The sequence below is a fragment of the Halichoeres trimaculatus genome, unplaced genomic scaffold, assembly GCF_033239565.1.
Source record: "Halichoeres trimaculatus isolate MK-OKI-2021-1 unplaced genomic scaffold, fHalTri1.1 fHalTri1_scaffold_15, whole genome shotgun sequence".
Classification (NCBI taxonomy): Eukaryota; Metazoa; Chordata; class Actinopteri; order Labriformes; family Labridae; genus Halichoeres; species Halichoeres trimaculatus.
Genome location: NW_027437193.1, coordinates 7,803,672 through 7,819,327, shown reverse-complemented (window position 1 = coordinate 7,819,327; position 15,656 = coordinate 7,803,672). Strand labels below are relative to the sequence as shown.

Below are 15,656 nucleotides of genomic sequence, written 5' to 3'. Positions count from 1 at the left end.
GACTAATGGCATAAACAATGGAGCTGAATGTTCACGTTATGGGCCCATTATGGGACTATCAGGGCAGGCATGTAAAGACGGATGTCTTTGATCAGCACTCCATTGTAGAAGCCAGGTGCAGGGAAGAGGTTTCCCGTCTTTGAGTGTGTTTTAAGTGTGTGCATGTGTACGTGTGTACGCGAGTATGAGAGAGGAAGAGAGGATGGGTGGAGTGAAAAGGAGAAAAGTTAAAAGGTTACAGAGGGAGAAGTAACTTAACAATGAAGGCTGAAGAGGAGTGAGGCTGAAAGCTGATGGGGAAAAAGAGAGAAAAACCCCACAAAGTGTTTGGTTTCCACACACCATTGGCAAAGCAATGAATTGCTTAAATCACTCCCAGTCTATTTGTGAAGCCACCCAAAGTATCTCATTTGCTTTGGATGCGTTTTTCCTGAGGCAGCATAACGACCCAAGCTGGTGATGTCATGCAGAAGTTACCTCAATCAGCCAATGGGGTCCCCTGGCTGTCACAGGCTGCCTCGGATGCTAAAGGGAGCAGTCAAAGTCAACAGGTTAGAAACAAGAGCCGCCGAGGCAGAGAGCACTTCAAATGCTGGGGATGTAATGAGGACATCTTAGCAGAGAAACGCAGAATGATGTCCTTAATGTTCATGTGGGTCGAAGTCAGTTAACACATTTTAAAAGAACCACACAGAAAAAGCTCAAAGTTTGAACCACCAATGTGCTTTGAACGTGTCTCAAACTTCAGCCTCTGGTTGACTCCTGCACAGGAAAACATGGGGTGATTTTTTGGTCATTGGACCATTTTCAAGAAATGAGTGTTGTTTTTTTCACTTCAGTTGTTGCATTTTGTCTGCTGTGTGACCCTTGACAAAGCTCTCAGTCTGTTACAGGATGAGTCATGCAACGCCAGCCTCAAAAAACCTCAGCTCAAATGTAGAAATCCAGCAACAGCAACTGCCCACATACTGGAGCTTGTTAGTGTTTATACTGTATGATATTAATGGATGGGAGACAAAAAGGATGCAAATTTCATTAAATGATATTTAAGATTCCCTGAAAGACAGGATGAGGATTGTTTGCTTTTGTACAGACCTGTCCGGATGCTTTCATCAATAACAGCATGTTTTGCTTTTTTTAAAAAATTTCTTGTTTCTCATGCACACCCTGCATTGTTTTTACCTCAACTTAATGCTGCTTTCTGTTTGTCTTGCAAGTATTTTACAGCTATGGCGACTCAGTTTCAATCACTGGTTGTTTGTTTGAATTCTATTTAATTCGGTCTTGTTTTAAAATATTGGTTATTTTTACGTAAACCATTTTGACATCTGGCCAGGTACTTGAGATTGTTAACTTTGCCATATTTGCTGAAACGTCCAAAAAATAAATAAATGACCTGTGTTAATATGATTAAAGAAGCAACCTGAGCCTGTGATGAATAAATGGTTTTGTCCTAAATACCTAAATAAACATAGATCCAATAAACCCGCCGTTTCGTGCCAACTTCTGTATTTTTTTTTCATATTTCCTTTCTATATTTGATGAAGTCATGGCTCATATCATTTATTTTGTTTTGCTCTTGTTAAAAGAAAAAAAAACAATTATGGAATAAATAAACAGATAGATACATAAATAATTAGATTAATAAAAAAAATAAAACATAAATAAATAGATAAATAAATACATTCAAAAATGAATTAAAAAAATTGGACAATATTGATAAATAAAGATTGCAATCCTTAGTCATTGGCTCCACAATTAAAGATTGTTTCATGGGGCTTGGTACAAATTGCTTGTTTGTGAATATGTTCCAAAATTTTAATATTCTGGCTTTACTTTTGGGATATGTGGCTCCTTTAAAATGTACAGTAGTGTTTCTCCAAACCTGCTGAGCCCAAAGTCACAGCTCAGAATATTCATTCATGCCTTTTCTTGGCTCAGGGAAAAATCACAAACATAAACCATCATTGGTTAAAGATTTAAGGTGGGAAGAAGCACTGACTAGTATTTTGATAGTTTTGCAAGAGCGGGAAATTACACTTTTGTGATTAGGGATGGGTACCTTTCACATTTGAAACGGTTCGGTACTAATGCCCAGTACCTGACTATCGGTATTGTTACACAACAGCGTCAAATTTGAGGACTTTTGTGTGCGTTTATGTGGTAATAAAGATTAGTACACGAACTGCTGAGTCTGAGACCTGGTTCATAAAAAAAGAACCAGAAAACTTTGTCCAGAGAACTTCACCATATCAGAATATTCATGGTATGTATTTCAGGGTTGATAGACTTGTTATAATTTCACAATATTCCGTAATTGGACTTTGATCATAAAATCTGTTCCTGTTAACTATAATTTTTCAGATTCACTTATCATTTACTCTCTATATTAAGTCCATGATTGGTCATAACTTTGTCTTGATAAAGGCGGCACATTTTATTACACCCCCTGCAGATGTTACTGGTGTTTTAGTGAATAGTGTGATCCTGTTAACCAGTTACTTTCAGCCATTAATCACTCATACCTTCAGCTAAAAGTCGCCAGTACCTCCAAACTATTGGTAGCTGTGTAACCCTCCAAACTTGCCAAGGTTATATAGTATCGTTCATGACAATTGACCACAGAACAACTGTACATTTTGATGCTGCTAACAGGTTGAATTTAGTGTTTAAAAGCCCTAACTCGCTGTAGACTGATAATACCTCTATAGAAGTAGCTAATTCAGTACCCATCCCTAACTGTGATTAAGGGAGTGGTCATAAGGTGCAACAGGAGGGCAGCTGAGCATCATATGAATTTTACAGCCATGGGATAAATGTCTCTAGCAATTTTTACTGTTTTAGATCATTTTAGACTACTCAATTGATAGAGAAACAAAATCTAAGAGACCATTAATGAACAAACAATCATCAGCTCCCACCCCCTCCTTTGTATCCAACCTCTCCCTTCATCTAGCAGAGAGTATCTATTACTTTAAAATGGTCCGCCATCCACTAAAAGCAGCTCTGCTCTGTTAGATCCACACCCTGCTGCTGCTGCTAAAGCTCTACACCATCACAGTGCTTCTGATGCTGCTGCTGTTGTTGTTGTTTTCTTTGGCGGTGAGATGTTTAAAATGAGGCGGCTGACAGCAGATAACATCTGAAAGGCACAGACTCCATTATGGCGGTTGATGTTCCGGGAAAGAGCAAAGAGGGAGACTCATCTGGAGATTTGGAGTTAGGTGGGGAGGAAAGGAGTCGACGAGATGAGAGAAACTTGGAGGGAGAGGAGACAGGATTCTGTTCGCTAATTCTCACAATCTATGCAGCTCTCATCTCTGCGGTTATATTGACATTCTAAGAGAGAAAGGAACCGATTCTATTGGTCTTACTTCCCTTTAACTTCCTGAGGTGCTGTTTTCAGAGAAACACTTCATCTCCTTCCCATTTGGTTATTGGTTTATCTTTCGATTGTAATATATTTGTTGATATTTTCTAAACTTTTCTGATCAAACTGAAAAGGCAAAGTTGAAACTTTTTGCAATCTTCAACTCAAGTTATTTTTGCTGCTTGTGAATCTTGAGATGCCACATGAAAACCACTGAAGAGTGTTTGCAGAAATAGACGGCGTCACACTCTCTGCTCCCCCTGTAATTATTCTACGGCTGATCAAATGATGCACATTGTAGTACCCAAGTGTGTGTGTGTGTGCAGTGGTGAGCTGTGCCAGCTGCAGTCCTAATAATCGCTGAAATGTCCCTCCATGAAGAGAATCATCCACACAGCTTGCAGGTATGACTGCCATTCAAATTAACTGGCCAATTACGCTTCTAATGCGCCAATCAAAACGCAATCATATCGCCTCACACTTGGCCAGATGTAACCTGAAGGGAAGGCCAGATGCGAAGACGTGCAGTCTGCGGTGCTTCAATTACAGCTCAAGTTCGCCATGTAAATGGAAGAGTTATGGAAATGTGAATGGCCTTTTAATTTCTGCAATAAAGAAAGACGAGCTTTTAACAGCTGCTGTGGCGGAAAACGCGAAAGACGCAGGCCGTACTGCTCCAGTTGTGGCATCCTACCATGCTGATTTTGCTCCAATCGTAGCTTCTCAAACTAAAAAATATACCTGCTGCCAGCATTACAGATGTTTATTTGCGTTCAGCGCCTCAGAATTTACGACCCCGATGAATCAGACGATGTACAGCATGTGAAGTGTCTCTATTACAAATGGCGCCATATGTCAAAGTTTGCTTGTGCAGCCAACTCTGTGTGCATTTTCCCTCCCAGTAAAGTGAAACACAACCTGTTTGTTATTCAGCTCACATAGCAGAGCGAGTGTGCAGCAGGAAGGCCAGACTGACAACCTTATCCACAGCCTGCAAATAAAGCGAACTCCCGTGTGTTTCCACCTTTGCTGACAAATACAGCTCTGAGGGGAGTGATGGAGCAAATTACTCTGCAGCACAGCCTGAACCAGACAACACTGATGAACCATGAAATTGTGATTTGTTAGAGCAACCCTGGCTGGAGATTAAAATTAGTGTTAGTGACTCACATATTTATGCACGACTAGCGGCTTGCACTTTGATTAACCTGCTAGTTTACTAGTACACCCTGGATGCATGCATACGCCTTTGTTTTTGTCCCAACCGGGTGATAAAGTCCTGCTTTTTTATAGCAGAGATTAATAACGACCATGCAAAGGAGCAGCTCCGGCTAATAAAGGAGTGGTAGCTGGAAGCTGTTTCAGGGGAGTGGGTTTAATAGCAGGCGGGTGTCTGGGTGGAGTCTTACCAAATCTCTGGGGCACTGCATCTGGGGCTCAGCGTTCTAGAGGATGGAGGAGGGGACAAAAGAACCAACAAATATTTATCAGCAGTGATAATAAAAGCACACAAGAAGCTGCAGAAATGAGGATGCAGGATATGAAAATGATAAATCTCAACACTTGATGGGATGTTGTTGGAGGTGGGGATGAAATACAGTTTTAATTTTCTAACCAGCGCTCTTAATTATCTCAAGTTCAATTTATTTTGTAGACTGTATCAAGACAGTGTCTGCTCACTGTCCAGCTGACATAATCCAGATAAGGAAACCACTGGGGTCATCCAGATCGGTTTCACGGAGGTGAGCTCACAGAAATACTGAAGGAGGCAAGTTTTTCCTCTCAGCTTTTGCAATATGAAGAGACCTAAACTTTTAAATTTCTGCTTCTTATCATGTTCTCCTGACATGCCAGGGTTCCTACTAGACATGCAATGATTGGTGCCAATATCCTTTATTTTTGGGGATTGGTGATCGGGCAATCCTTACATATGAAACTGATCTTATATACCTCTGGGAAGGTCTGACAGCCAGCCACTGTTGCTTTTTGCTCTAAAACTTAGGACACTTAATTGGTTGTTTAAGTTCAAACAAAAAGACGTTATTGTTTCACAGGGATTGTTCAGTGATTTTCAATAAAATGAGATTGGAAAATTGAAGGTACATGCTGTCAGTTGTAAAAAATAAGAAATAAAAATCGGTATCTGGCTGGCTTTTTAAAGATCAGTCATCAGTGATCGGCCAGAAAATTGTGATCTGTGCATTTGTGATCCCTAATACTAACGTGTTAAGACTTTCAAAGATTGATTTAAGACATGTTAAGGCCATCCAAGCCCTTGTTTTTAGATTCATGAATTCAAAGCCTTTTAAGACTTTCTAAGGTTCTGCAGGAACCTGGCATGCATTCATAAAAATAAAGATTGGTAAAATACAAGGTAAAAAAAGACATAATTTTTCTTGTTCTGAGGTCAGACTACAGGCCGATCCTGTAGACAGAGACTTTCAGAAACTGTTAGTCTCAAAAATCACTCATTTTATTTGGTGATGCTGCCTGACTTCCAGGGAAAAAAAGTCTGATAAGTTTAGTTTGTCTTCCTTCTTCTTTCATTGTGATCTCTCATGTCATTTTCATCTACCAATGACAGCACAGAGCATCCTGCTTGCACCAAATCGGCAAGTGTGAAACAACAAAACCAAAATCAGAATCAGAACAAATTTTATCATATTAGAATGAAATGACTGAAAACAACTGAGGGAAGTATTTCCTAACCATTGAATTTAAAACAGAGAGTCATTGGCTTTTGCACCAGTGGTTGGTGACATTTTGAAAATCAAATTCAGCTCCTGTATTGTTGCTGCAAATGGCAAAACAAACAAGGAATACTTAAGTTGATGATGGGAGATGGAGCTTTAAGACAGAGGACAAGTTTTCTGAGCTTGGGTAGCAACACCCTTCCTCTATGAGGGATTAATGTGACAGATGGGAAAACGTTGAGGGGAGTAACTGCTAACAGCTAACATTAGCACAAAGCTAGCTTATCATTCATTATGTGATGACGATGTTTGGTTACAGTCTTGTTAGCCTGATGGCCTGATGACCTTAGCATTTTTCTGATACCTCCATAACTGCAATGATTGTGAGTTTTAGTTTCACATATCAATATTCTGAACACTAGTTATAGTTTTAGTACATTGTCTCGTTCTTCTTTTAGAAATCTCTGTTAAATATTTCACAAGAATAAGTTACTTAAAAGAGTGACAAAGTTTCACAAGAGCTATAAAACTGACGGTCCAAATTATACAGTACATTTTTTACCTGCTGCATGTGGCAGCTGCTCAAATGTTCCAACAGCTGCTGGCTCTGTTTTTTCACTGCACAACATTAGGTCTAATAAATACAGCTTAGTACCTGACGTCTTAAATTCATGCTTCTGTATCAAGAAAATGTGCAGCTTACTCTTAAACCTGCTGTTTGCTTCAGCTCAATTGAGTCACCCCAGTTTGTGTTTACACTGATGTATGTAATGGGCTATATATTTGTGTGTGCGCTGACAAAAATATGCTGTTAAGTCTCGCCTCTATCTACACAAGCAGAGAGAAAGTGCTTAGCTTAGCTCGCAACTTGAGATAAGGCTGAAGCTGCTCATTTTCCGCACTGGGCCTCCCTCCTCTCCCTCGAGTCCCATCTCAACCCTTTCACATCACCCTCTCCACCCCGCAGCTGATAACCACAGTTCAAATAAATCCTGCCGTCTAACTACCAGCTAAGCAGAGTCAGCCAGACTCAAAGGCTCACTCCTATCTAAAAGATGAGTATCGACCAGGGAGGCTGTTCCACTCATCTCGCCATCAGCCAATCGCCTCCTCTGCATCCCTGGCTGTGATAATTGTCACCAATCAGGCATTTTGACTGACACTTTCTGCTGGGGGAAGGCAACATGTGCCTGTAATGGCTCTGGTGGCTGCTGATGGTGCTGGAAGAGACCATTTTTATGACAACACAGGGGGGGATTTAGTGCTGCATGGGGCTATAACTCATGCTACTACTCGATAAAGAGTGTTTTAAAAGCGGCTAGCGTAGATAGAAGGATAGCAGAGAATCATTGACCGCCACTGTGGAGTAAACACTAGCGTGATTTAAAGCAGGCTTCAACTGCTAAATCTTCCAACATAAAAAGACTTCTCACTCCTTTTGTCTTTTTCCTCCATTATGAGCTCATTTTTGCAACAAACAAGTTTGAAGGGCCGCCAGATGTGCAGCAAATCAAACTTGATTTTTCCTGCTCAGGTAATTAACATCCAGCCTCATGTAAAGCCAGAAAAAAGCTGCGACTAAAGGACAGGATCAATTTGCAACAGATTGCATGAATCGCAAGAGTTTCTGGCTGTGAGTGGCATCTGACCAGACTGAGTGACAGCTGTAACATCCAAGAAACAGCTCACACACAGATCTGCAGCTGTTTGTACATCGTAATGTGCAAGGATGTTGCCTGATTGATATTCCAGCCAAGTGTGTTTCTCACTCCCTGCCTGCTACCTGCCCTGCGTCTGTCTGTTCATCCCCACATCCATCAATCTGGTTAGTCAGCTTGGAGGCAGAACACAGTGAGGGAGACAGAAATGCAGGGATGGAAGGTAACCTTACAAAGTGAGAGGAGGAAAAGGAAGCAGTGAATAAGAATGGAAGGAGCATGAGGGAAGGCAGAGACAGACTGAAGGCGTGAGGGAAAGGAGATAAAGAGAAGAGACTGAGCTCCACAGGTTTCCTCTGAGGCGAGCTGTAGTTTGATAATAGAGAGGAGAAAAGCAGCAGAGCAGGGGCAATCAGTCTGCATGCATGGCTAACGTGTTGTGTTAGCTGGGAAATGAAGAGATTAACAGCACATGTGGGCGCACTGGGGCACATACAGATGCACATAACCTGTACCTGTATGTGCACAGGGACTGTTTATGTCATCATGTGAGATGAAGTATGCTGACAGGATGAGGAGTAAAAGAAGGGAGGTGAAGAGGGACGTACCACTTCTCGGGGGAGAAAAGCATCCTCCTGGCGTAGAACCAGCAGCCCCACAGCCCCACCCATGGGTGTGGCCCTGAGCAGAGCCACCACCTCCTCCTGTGTCCGTCCATTAAGGTCTACACCGTTTACCTGGACAGAGAAAGAGTGAGTCAGTTGGAAGAAAAGTTAGACTTGTGTCTGAAACAGTAGAAAAATAAAGTCCATTTTTTTGGGATATGATGAGATAAAACATCCTAACACAGACAAGAATCAAATGCAACAAAAGCAACCATACATTTTTCAACTTGTGCATAAAGACATCTAAATATTTAATGTCAGGACCAGTCTGACTTTGCAGGACAGATCAAATCTGATCTGAAAAATCTCAGCGGACTCAACTCATAGAATTTAACTAGATGGATTTTTTTTTAAAGGCAAAAAGGGGGCAACTTAACAAGTCTATACAAAGGTTAAAAAATTTAGATCTCAAAAACGTCCTATCTCAGTCTTCCTAGGCTGTGCACTACCCAAATTACAAATTAAAAAAGGAAATTTTTGTGTCCTGATTTTTTTAGTCACTGGATGGGTTTTAGCTGGCAAGTTCCAATGTTTTCTATCTTATTGGCTTCTCATTTCTTAGAAAAAAGCACCTACTATTGAACTGTGGTTAACAGAGATGATGAAAACACTTCACTTAGAGAGAATTAGACTTACGCTTAAAAATAAACTTCACAAATTTGAAAAAGTGTGGCATCCTTTGAGCTCCTTTTGCCCAAAACAATCAAACTTAAGTTATGTTATGTTAGGTAGCACCTCCTAGAGGTCTTAGAAGGGGGTGGGTTTTGTTTTTGTTTAGTTTAACTAGTAACCTGTAGTCTATTCAAGACAATCTTGCCTAACGACAAAAGAAAGCTATCTGACTCCTTTAATATTGTAGGCCTTTGGAAACAACTGTTGTTATAAATGTCTGGAAGCTTTGTAGAGATCTAGTGTTTTTCTTTGGATAAACACTAAAACCAGATTTTAGCTTACAATCGTCTGCAAGTTACAAGAGAAAGACGCTAAGTTTAAGGTAGGGGTAGCTTAGCTCACAGTCTTTGAAGCTCTTGATTTCCTCATGGAGCTGCTTTTTTATTTGAAATTTTGCATTGTTAGTTTTAGAAAGAACGTAGGTTTTGCTCTAAGTAGAAATCTTACAAAAGCCAACGAATCAAAGTTAGAAACAAAGCTAACAATGCTAGCAGAATTTAAGCTCAAGCTTTGAACCAAGGGACAACATCCGGTTTAGAAATAACAGTGCTATAAGCTGCTGTTCATGAAGAATCCACATGAGGCTGGCTGCAGAAAGACCAGAAACAACTTACACACTAAGCCAAAAAAAATGTATTTTAACAGCATCAAAAAGGCTGTTTACAGCCTTGTTCAAAAATAATTTTGTTATTGGCACACACTGTGCAGGGGGTGAATTTATTTTGACTCTGCAGTTTATAAGATATTAGGATTGTCTTATTGTCCAATCAGAGACACAGCACAGCTCACATGACCGATGGGCGTCCTATAGCTGTTAAAAAGGAAGCTCAAAGCTTGCATCAATTCCAATATGGCTACAACTGACCACTGCCTTAATTTCACTGTATCGGGAACAGATGGGTGATGTCACAGAGACAATGTTCATATTTTATCCAGTCTATGGTCTGAATGTGGGTGAGAGTAATCATGTAGGGTTATCTGGGCTGACTGTAAACCCTCTATGAGGTGTCATGGGCCAAACTTAAAGAAACACCCATGACACTTGTTTTTTCTATTGAAATACAAATACCAAGATTCAAATGTGTTAAACTTCATAATACCTGATTTTTTCAGCACTTTCAACCTCAGAAAAAAGTTTGAAATACAAATTCAAAGTCTAACCAACCAGTCTTTTGCCTTTCTTTGCTTTGAATGAGGCTTCTGTTATTGCAATGATGAAAGACCAATTTCTGAACAGACCACATGGGTGATCTCTGCTGGTTTTCTTTTTTTCCAATGTCACAGAAGCTTAAAAAACAGCAAATCTTTAAAACTCTTTCGTAATAACTGAATCGTAACTCCAAACAGTTATTTCATCACTAGTTCAAATAAAAGAAACCTGAAGATCAAATGTTAGTCAGTTTTACGTGTAGATGTATCATTTCAGAGTGTAATCCTTTATGCAGATGGTTTCCAAAAGGAGATAAAGCAACTTCAAAAGCTTCACCATCTCTCTGCATGAGATAAGACTGTAAAAATGTGTTTTGGTTTGATGCTAGACTCTTTTGATTTGACTCTGAAATGAATCTGTTACACACCACATTGAACAGATGACAGGTATTTCTCATGGATTAAACATATTAGTGCGTCATGCTGTGACACATTTCACACTGGAGTCTGTCCAATTTCAGCGCCAACCACTTTGTTGACAACAAAATCCAGTGACAGACGTTGTATAAGCACTTCAACTCATATGAACTGCTGTCTTTTTCACTTTCTCACCTCAAGCAACCTGTCCCCTGCCTTTAGACGGCCATCTTGGATGGCAGCACCTCGAGGCAGAATGTTCTTCACATAGATGGGTGCCGAGCCGCCGATTGGAACGTCCCGGGAAGTTATGCTGAAACCAAGTCCCTCAGGGCCTGTGGGATGAGCAGGGAGGAGAAAGGTTTCATGATGGAATCTGGTTTTATCTCGAGGCACAATGTGAAGCTCCTCTTACTCTGTACACTCCTGCAGCTTAAGAAACTGTGAATAAGTATATTTTCAGCTGTCATTGTTCTCCTGGATGTGATGTAAGTTCAGGCAATAACAGATGGAAAGGTGTTGAGTCAGAGTTGGTTGTTTGATGAAGAGAGGAGGAGAGAATTCCCCAGTTTTATGGGGCATTGTCATGTGAAAGTAAAAAAATAGATCAGATCGAATAAAGTTTTCTACATTATTTTGGAAATCAATTATTATTCCTTTGTAAACTAAGTAAAAAATAGTTTAAGCAAAAATTTAAGTTAATCCTTTAGCCAAAAGGTAAATTCAAACTGGGTTGTGTGCAAGTTTTCTGGAGTCCTGAAACAGCACAGATACTCAGGTCTTCTTACATAATGTCTTTGAACTTTTACACTGATTCTTTAAAGGTGTAATCTTGGTGTCCTAGTGCATCATTTTACATCAAAATTCAGAGATGTAAAAGCACGGAAGCTGGAGCATTTAACAAGCCATCACATATTGTACGAGACAAGTTCTAAATGTTTTGGTGTGGTTAAATAATGAATATGTTGATACTGTGCTCTGCATAAATTTGGAATTGTTGTTTTTCTTCCAGGGGAATGTATTTTTGTTGCCACTAGGGCTGAACGATTTTGGAAAATAATCTAATTGCGATTTTTTTGGACCAGTATTGCAGTCGCAATTTAGCATGTGATTTTTGGTGGGGCGACGTTTATCTTCAGCATTATTCCTTAAACACAAGCAAGAAATCATTCTACAGTATGACCAACACAACAAAGGGTACTGTCAACATATAAACAACTCTTTCCTACATGTTATGATGAAATGAGATGAATTGGTGAATGAATTGATACGAATAACGTACTTTTATTTAACTATTACAATCACAGTAGAAAATTTACTGGTTGACTTTACTTCAACCCTTGTAGAAATGTCATATTTTTGCTAGAAAAAACAGCATATTGATTTTTGGTGGGTTTAAGGGAGAACTAGTACAAGTCACTGTATTCCCTCCAGGTCAGTGTACATGTAACTTTATTCTATTTTTTTTTTTTTTTTTTTTTTTGATTTGCAGCCTTTGCGATTTCAAAATTGTACTCTATTACATTGCAATGCCAGAGAGTAAGCTGCACATTTTCTTGATACATTGCAATTCTATAAATTATTCAGCCCTAGTTGCTACAGCTAAAACTTTATTTTGGTGTGGTGTTTGGAGGGAACTGCTTTGGGGGGTGTGACTTGTGCACCATTGCACAGTTCACTTAAACAATAGCCAGCTGTGGAGTCACATGGTTTTTATACCTTGTAGCTTACGTATAATTTTTGATTATGCTGAAGCTGGTGAATTTTGTGGCACTTCTGAAAATAAATGTTTTTATGTTTAGACCTAAAGTGACGTAAAGTGGAATCAATGCTGCGAGACACAAGAAAACACGTGTATACTACGACTAGCCAACAGTTGTTGACGTCTACAGATACAGAAAGGGAAAAAATGTATTTTAGAACTTCCTTTTTACCTCTATTTAGTCCATATTTTTACAAGTGAAAATAATGTAAGGTTATGCTGCCATGAATGTTTCCCCTGCTCCAAAGTCTGAAGTGCAACTATGATAATACAACTTGAAGGACTGGAAGTTCACTTTGCAATACTTAATTATCTGCAATGCTGGGATACTGTATTTGAATGTGATAAAATCTGAGGTTTTTTAAGGCCAGATGAAGTGGAGACAGATGGTCTGTTTAACAGGAACAACAACCTCAATATTTTTTTTTTGTCTTTTCATGGACTTTTGGCCTGAGCACTTACCAACAGATAAAGTCAGGTCTGGCCTTTACAGAGTTCAGCTAAGTTCAACCATGCAAAATTTGCAGCGCTCACAAATTGCTCTGTCTGGACGCTGCTAACCTTACAGAGAACACAGAATCCAGAAAGCGAGGCTGCAAACCCCTCCGGCACCTCTAGCCTCCACTCTTGAGGTGGGATGTGACTCTATTAAAGGTTTCTTTTCTGCATCTAATGTGCAACAAACAAAACCAGCTTGTGCACAAAAAACAGTGGCTTCTATGATTCTTATAGATCATAATTAAAGAAGTTCCAGCCTATGACTGCTGTAAAAGAAATTCAACTGAATCTCCTCCTTGTTCTTGGTGTGACCTGATTCTGCTGATCTGTTTATTAATCTCTGCTCATGTGGGCGGATGTGTTTCCGTTTGTGTACTTTTGCAAGATTTGCCTCCAACCCCTTTAGAGCGCATCATTATGAAGCGTTATTAACACAAACCTGTATCTCATATCAGTAATCCAAACAGACAAACAAATCATTTCCTACTATTAAGCAAGTTAAATGCAGGAAATGAGGAGAAATCCTGCATCCTGTCAGCAGAAATCTCCAGCAGGTTTACAGTGAATTATTAAAAGGAGGATACTGTTAGACAAGGCAACTTAGTTCTTCTGGAGAGAAGTTAGACTTCGTAATAAGTCCGTGTAATTACACAGTGCCACAAAGTTCACTTCAGCCTGAAGACTTTTAATACTTTAGCTTGATATTTAATTAAAACCAGAAACTGAAAAGCAGCCTTTGGTAGGAATTTATTATTCTGTCTAGGGTTGTAGGGGGGTAACTAAGGCCTCCCAGTTTTAATTCAGTATTCAAACCTCCCTCAGTATGTACGTTAGTTAACACTGGGGAAGTTACAGAGCAACTACTTTCTGTGTTTGGAAATTTAAATTACAACTAAAGGTTGAGTCTAAGGTAAGAGTAACCCATCGGAGTCTGCCAAAGTTAGCAGAGCTAGCACCATCAGCCTTCCTGATACAAAAACAATAAAACTCTGTCTCATATACTGCAGAACTATAACATGCACAAAGATGTCATCCGTCTTCTCTGCTTCTTTGCATCCAGGTAGTAAAGCATCACCACGTTTTGGCAATAACCATTATGACCAAGTAACCACAGCTCTAGCTCTCACTAGTGGTGGTTGGCTGTGCTACAGCTCGGAAACAACATGCGATCGACAGTTCAGGCCCTTAACATCAAGAATTATTTGTTTCACTAACCAGCAGTCAATAAATCAATCTTAATTTTTCGAGGGATGGCTGAAAAGTTCATAGCCAGACTAGGAAAGAGTTATGCTGTGGTGATGAAACTTGGCATGCATTAAATTCAACATTTTCTGACACTTGCAACATGGTTTATTTTCAGATTAACAGACAATGATGTAGTGTTTGAGAACTTTGAAAAGTAGGACCAGAGACATTTTGTGAATATGGATAAAATTTGGCACCATGGTGTTATCAAACATCTGCAGAAAAAGGGGATGATCCTCTAAGGACACACAGGCGGACATGGTTGCTACATTAGGGGATGATGCTCCGGCTTCATCAACTGTGAAAAAGTGGGCAGCTGCATTGAAGAGGGGTAGGAAGAGCCTTGAAGATTACCCAAGGTCTGGCTGTCCTGCCACAGCAACAACCCAAGAAAACACTGACCGTGTTGAAAAATAAACCAAGCCACAAGTGTCAGAAAATGCTTGCCAAATTTCATCACTATGAGATAACTCCTTTTGAGTCAGGCTATAAACTTTTTGCTCCACACTCATATATAGCACTAAATCACAACAAAGGTTATCTAATGTCAGGCAGAATCCTTGAGCAGAACCAGACTCATGTTAGACAGACATCTGCCTTGGCTGACTAGGGAAGGTGACAGCATTAAGGTGTCATTTCAACTTAATGCACACATTCTGGTCAACATCTTGAAGAAAAAAAAACTACTTCTACTGTTTTACAGCTAGAGTCTTTACTTTTGCAATTGCTTCAGTCAATGGTTTTAGTTTTCAAATGGGAAATTGTTATTGGTTGGTACAACTTGGTCTTTAAACCAAATTCACTTGATAAAACTATGTCCACCAACAAGGTCTCTGTTTCTGCCACTGAGCATTACAAAGCATTATATAGCTTGGTTAAAGTGTACTGGACTCCACTGAGAAGATCTTAGAGTTTTTTGTTTTTATCTTAACATGTTAAACACTTTGCCACTGCGTTATTATTCTGTGTATATGTGTTACCTTATGTTATCAGTCAGTGTTTATTTTATTTCATAATTCTATATCAGTTCTTTACATATTTATTCTAATTAAGCAGTTCTCCACATAAACAGTTGAAACCAGAAGTTTGCATACACCATACGAAACGACACATAAACTTTTTTTCTCACCTTCTAACATAAAATTTAATTTTTCCTGTTTTTGGTCAATTAGGATTACTAAAATAATTTATAAGTGCTAAATGCCAGAATAATGAGGGAGAAAGTTTTTAGGCAATTGTTTTTTCCTTAAGAGTCAGACGTTTACTCACATTTCATTAGTATTTGGTAGTATTGCTTTTAAACTGCATGACTTTCTCACAGTAGTATGCAGGAATTTTGGTCTATTCCTCCTGACAGAACTGGTGTAACTGAGCCAAGTTCAGCAGAGACAAACTTCTGTCTCTCAAGAAAGTGTATAAAATGTAAAATGTATAAAATATTATTTCCCTAATTATTCTGGCATTTAGCAAATAGAAATAATTTGGGATATCCAAATTGACCCAAAATCAGAGAAGATTTAATCTGAT

The 15,656-nt window shown here is 39.4% G+C and overlaps 1 protein-coding gene across 1 annotated transcript in view; it reads right to left on the bottom strand.

Moving 5' to 3' along the window:
• The window catches only part of LOC141803906 (partitioning defective 3 homolog), a 340,481-nt gene that overhangs the window by 147,521 nt on the left and 177,304 nt on the right, over positions 1-15,656 (bottom strand). Inside the window, exons 10-12 of the mRNA XM_074687978.1 lie at positions 10,820-10,959; positions 8,330-8,458; positions 4,780-4,815 (exon numbers count right to left, since the gene is read on the bottom strand). Of these exons, the coding sequence (XP_074544079.1) occupies positions 4,780-4,815; positions 8,330-8,458; positions 10,820-10,959 (305 nt within the window). The remainder of the gene's footprint in view (positions 1-4,779; positions 4,816-8,329; positions 8,459-10,819; positions 10,960-15,656) is intronic.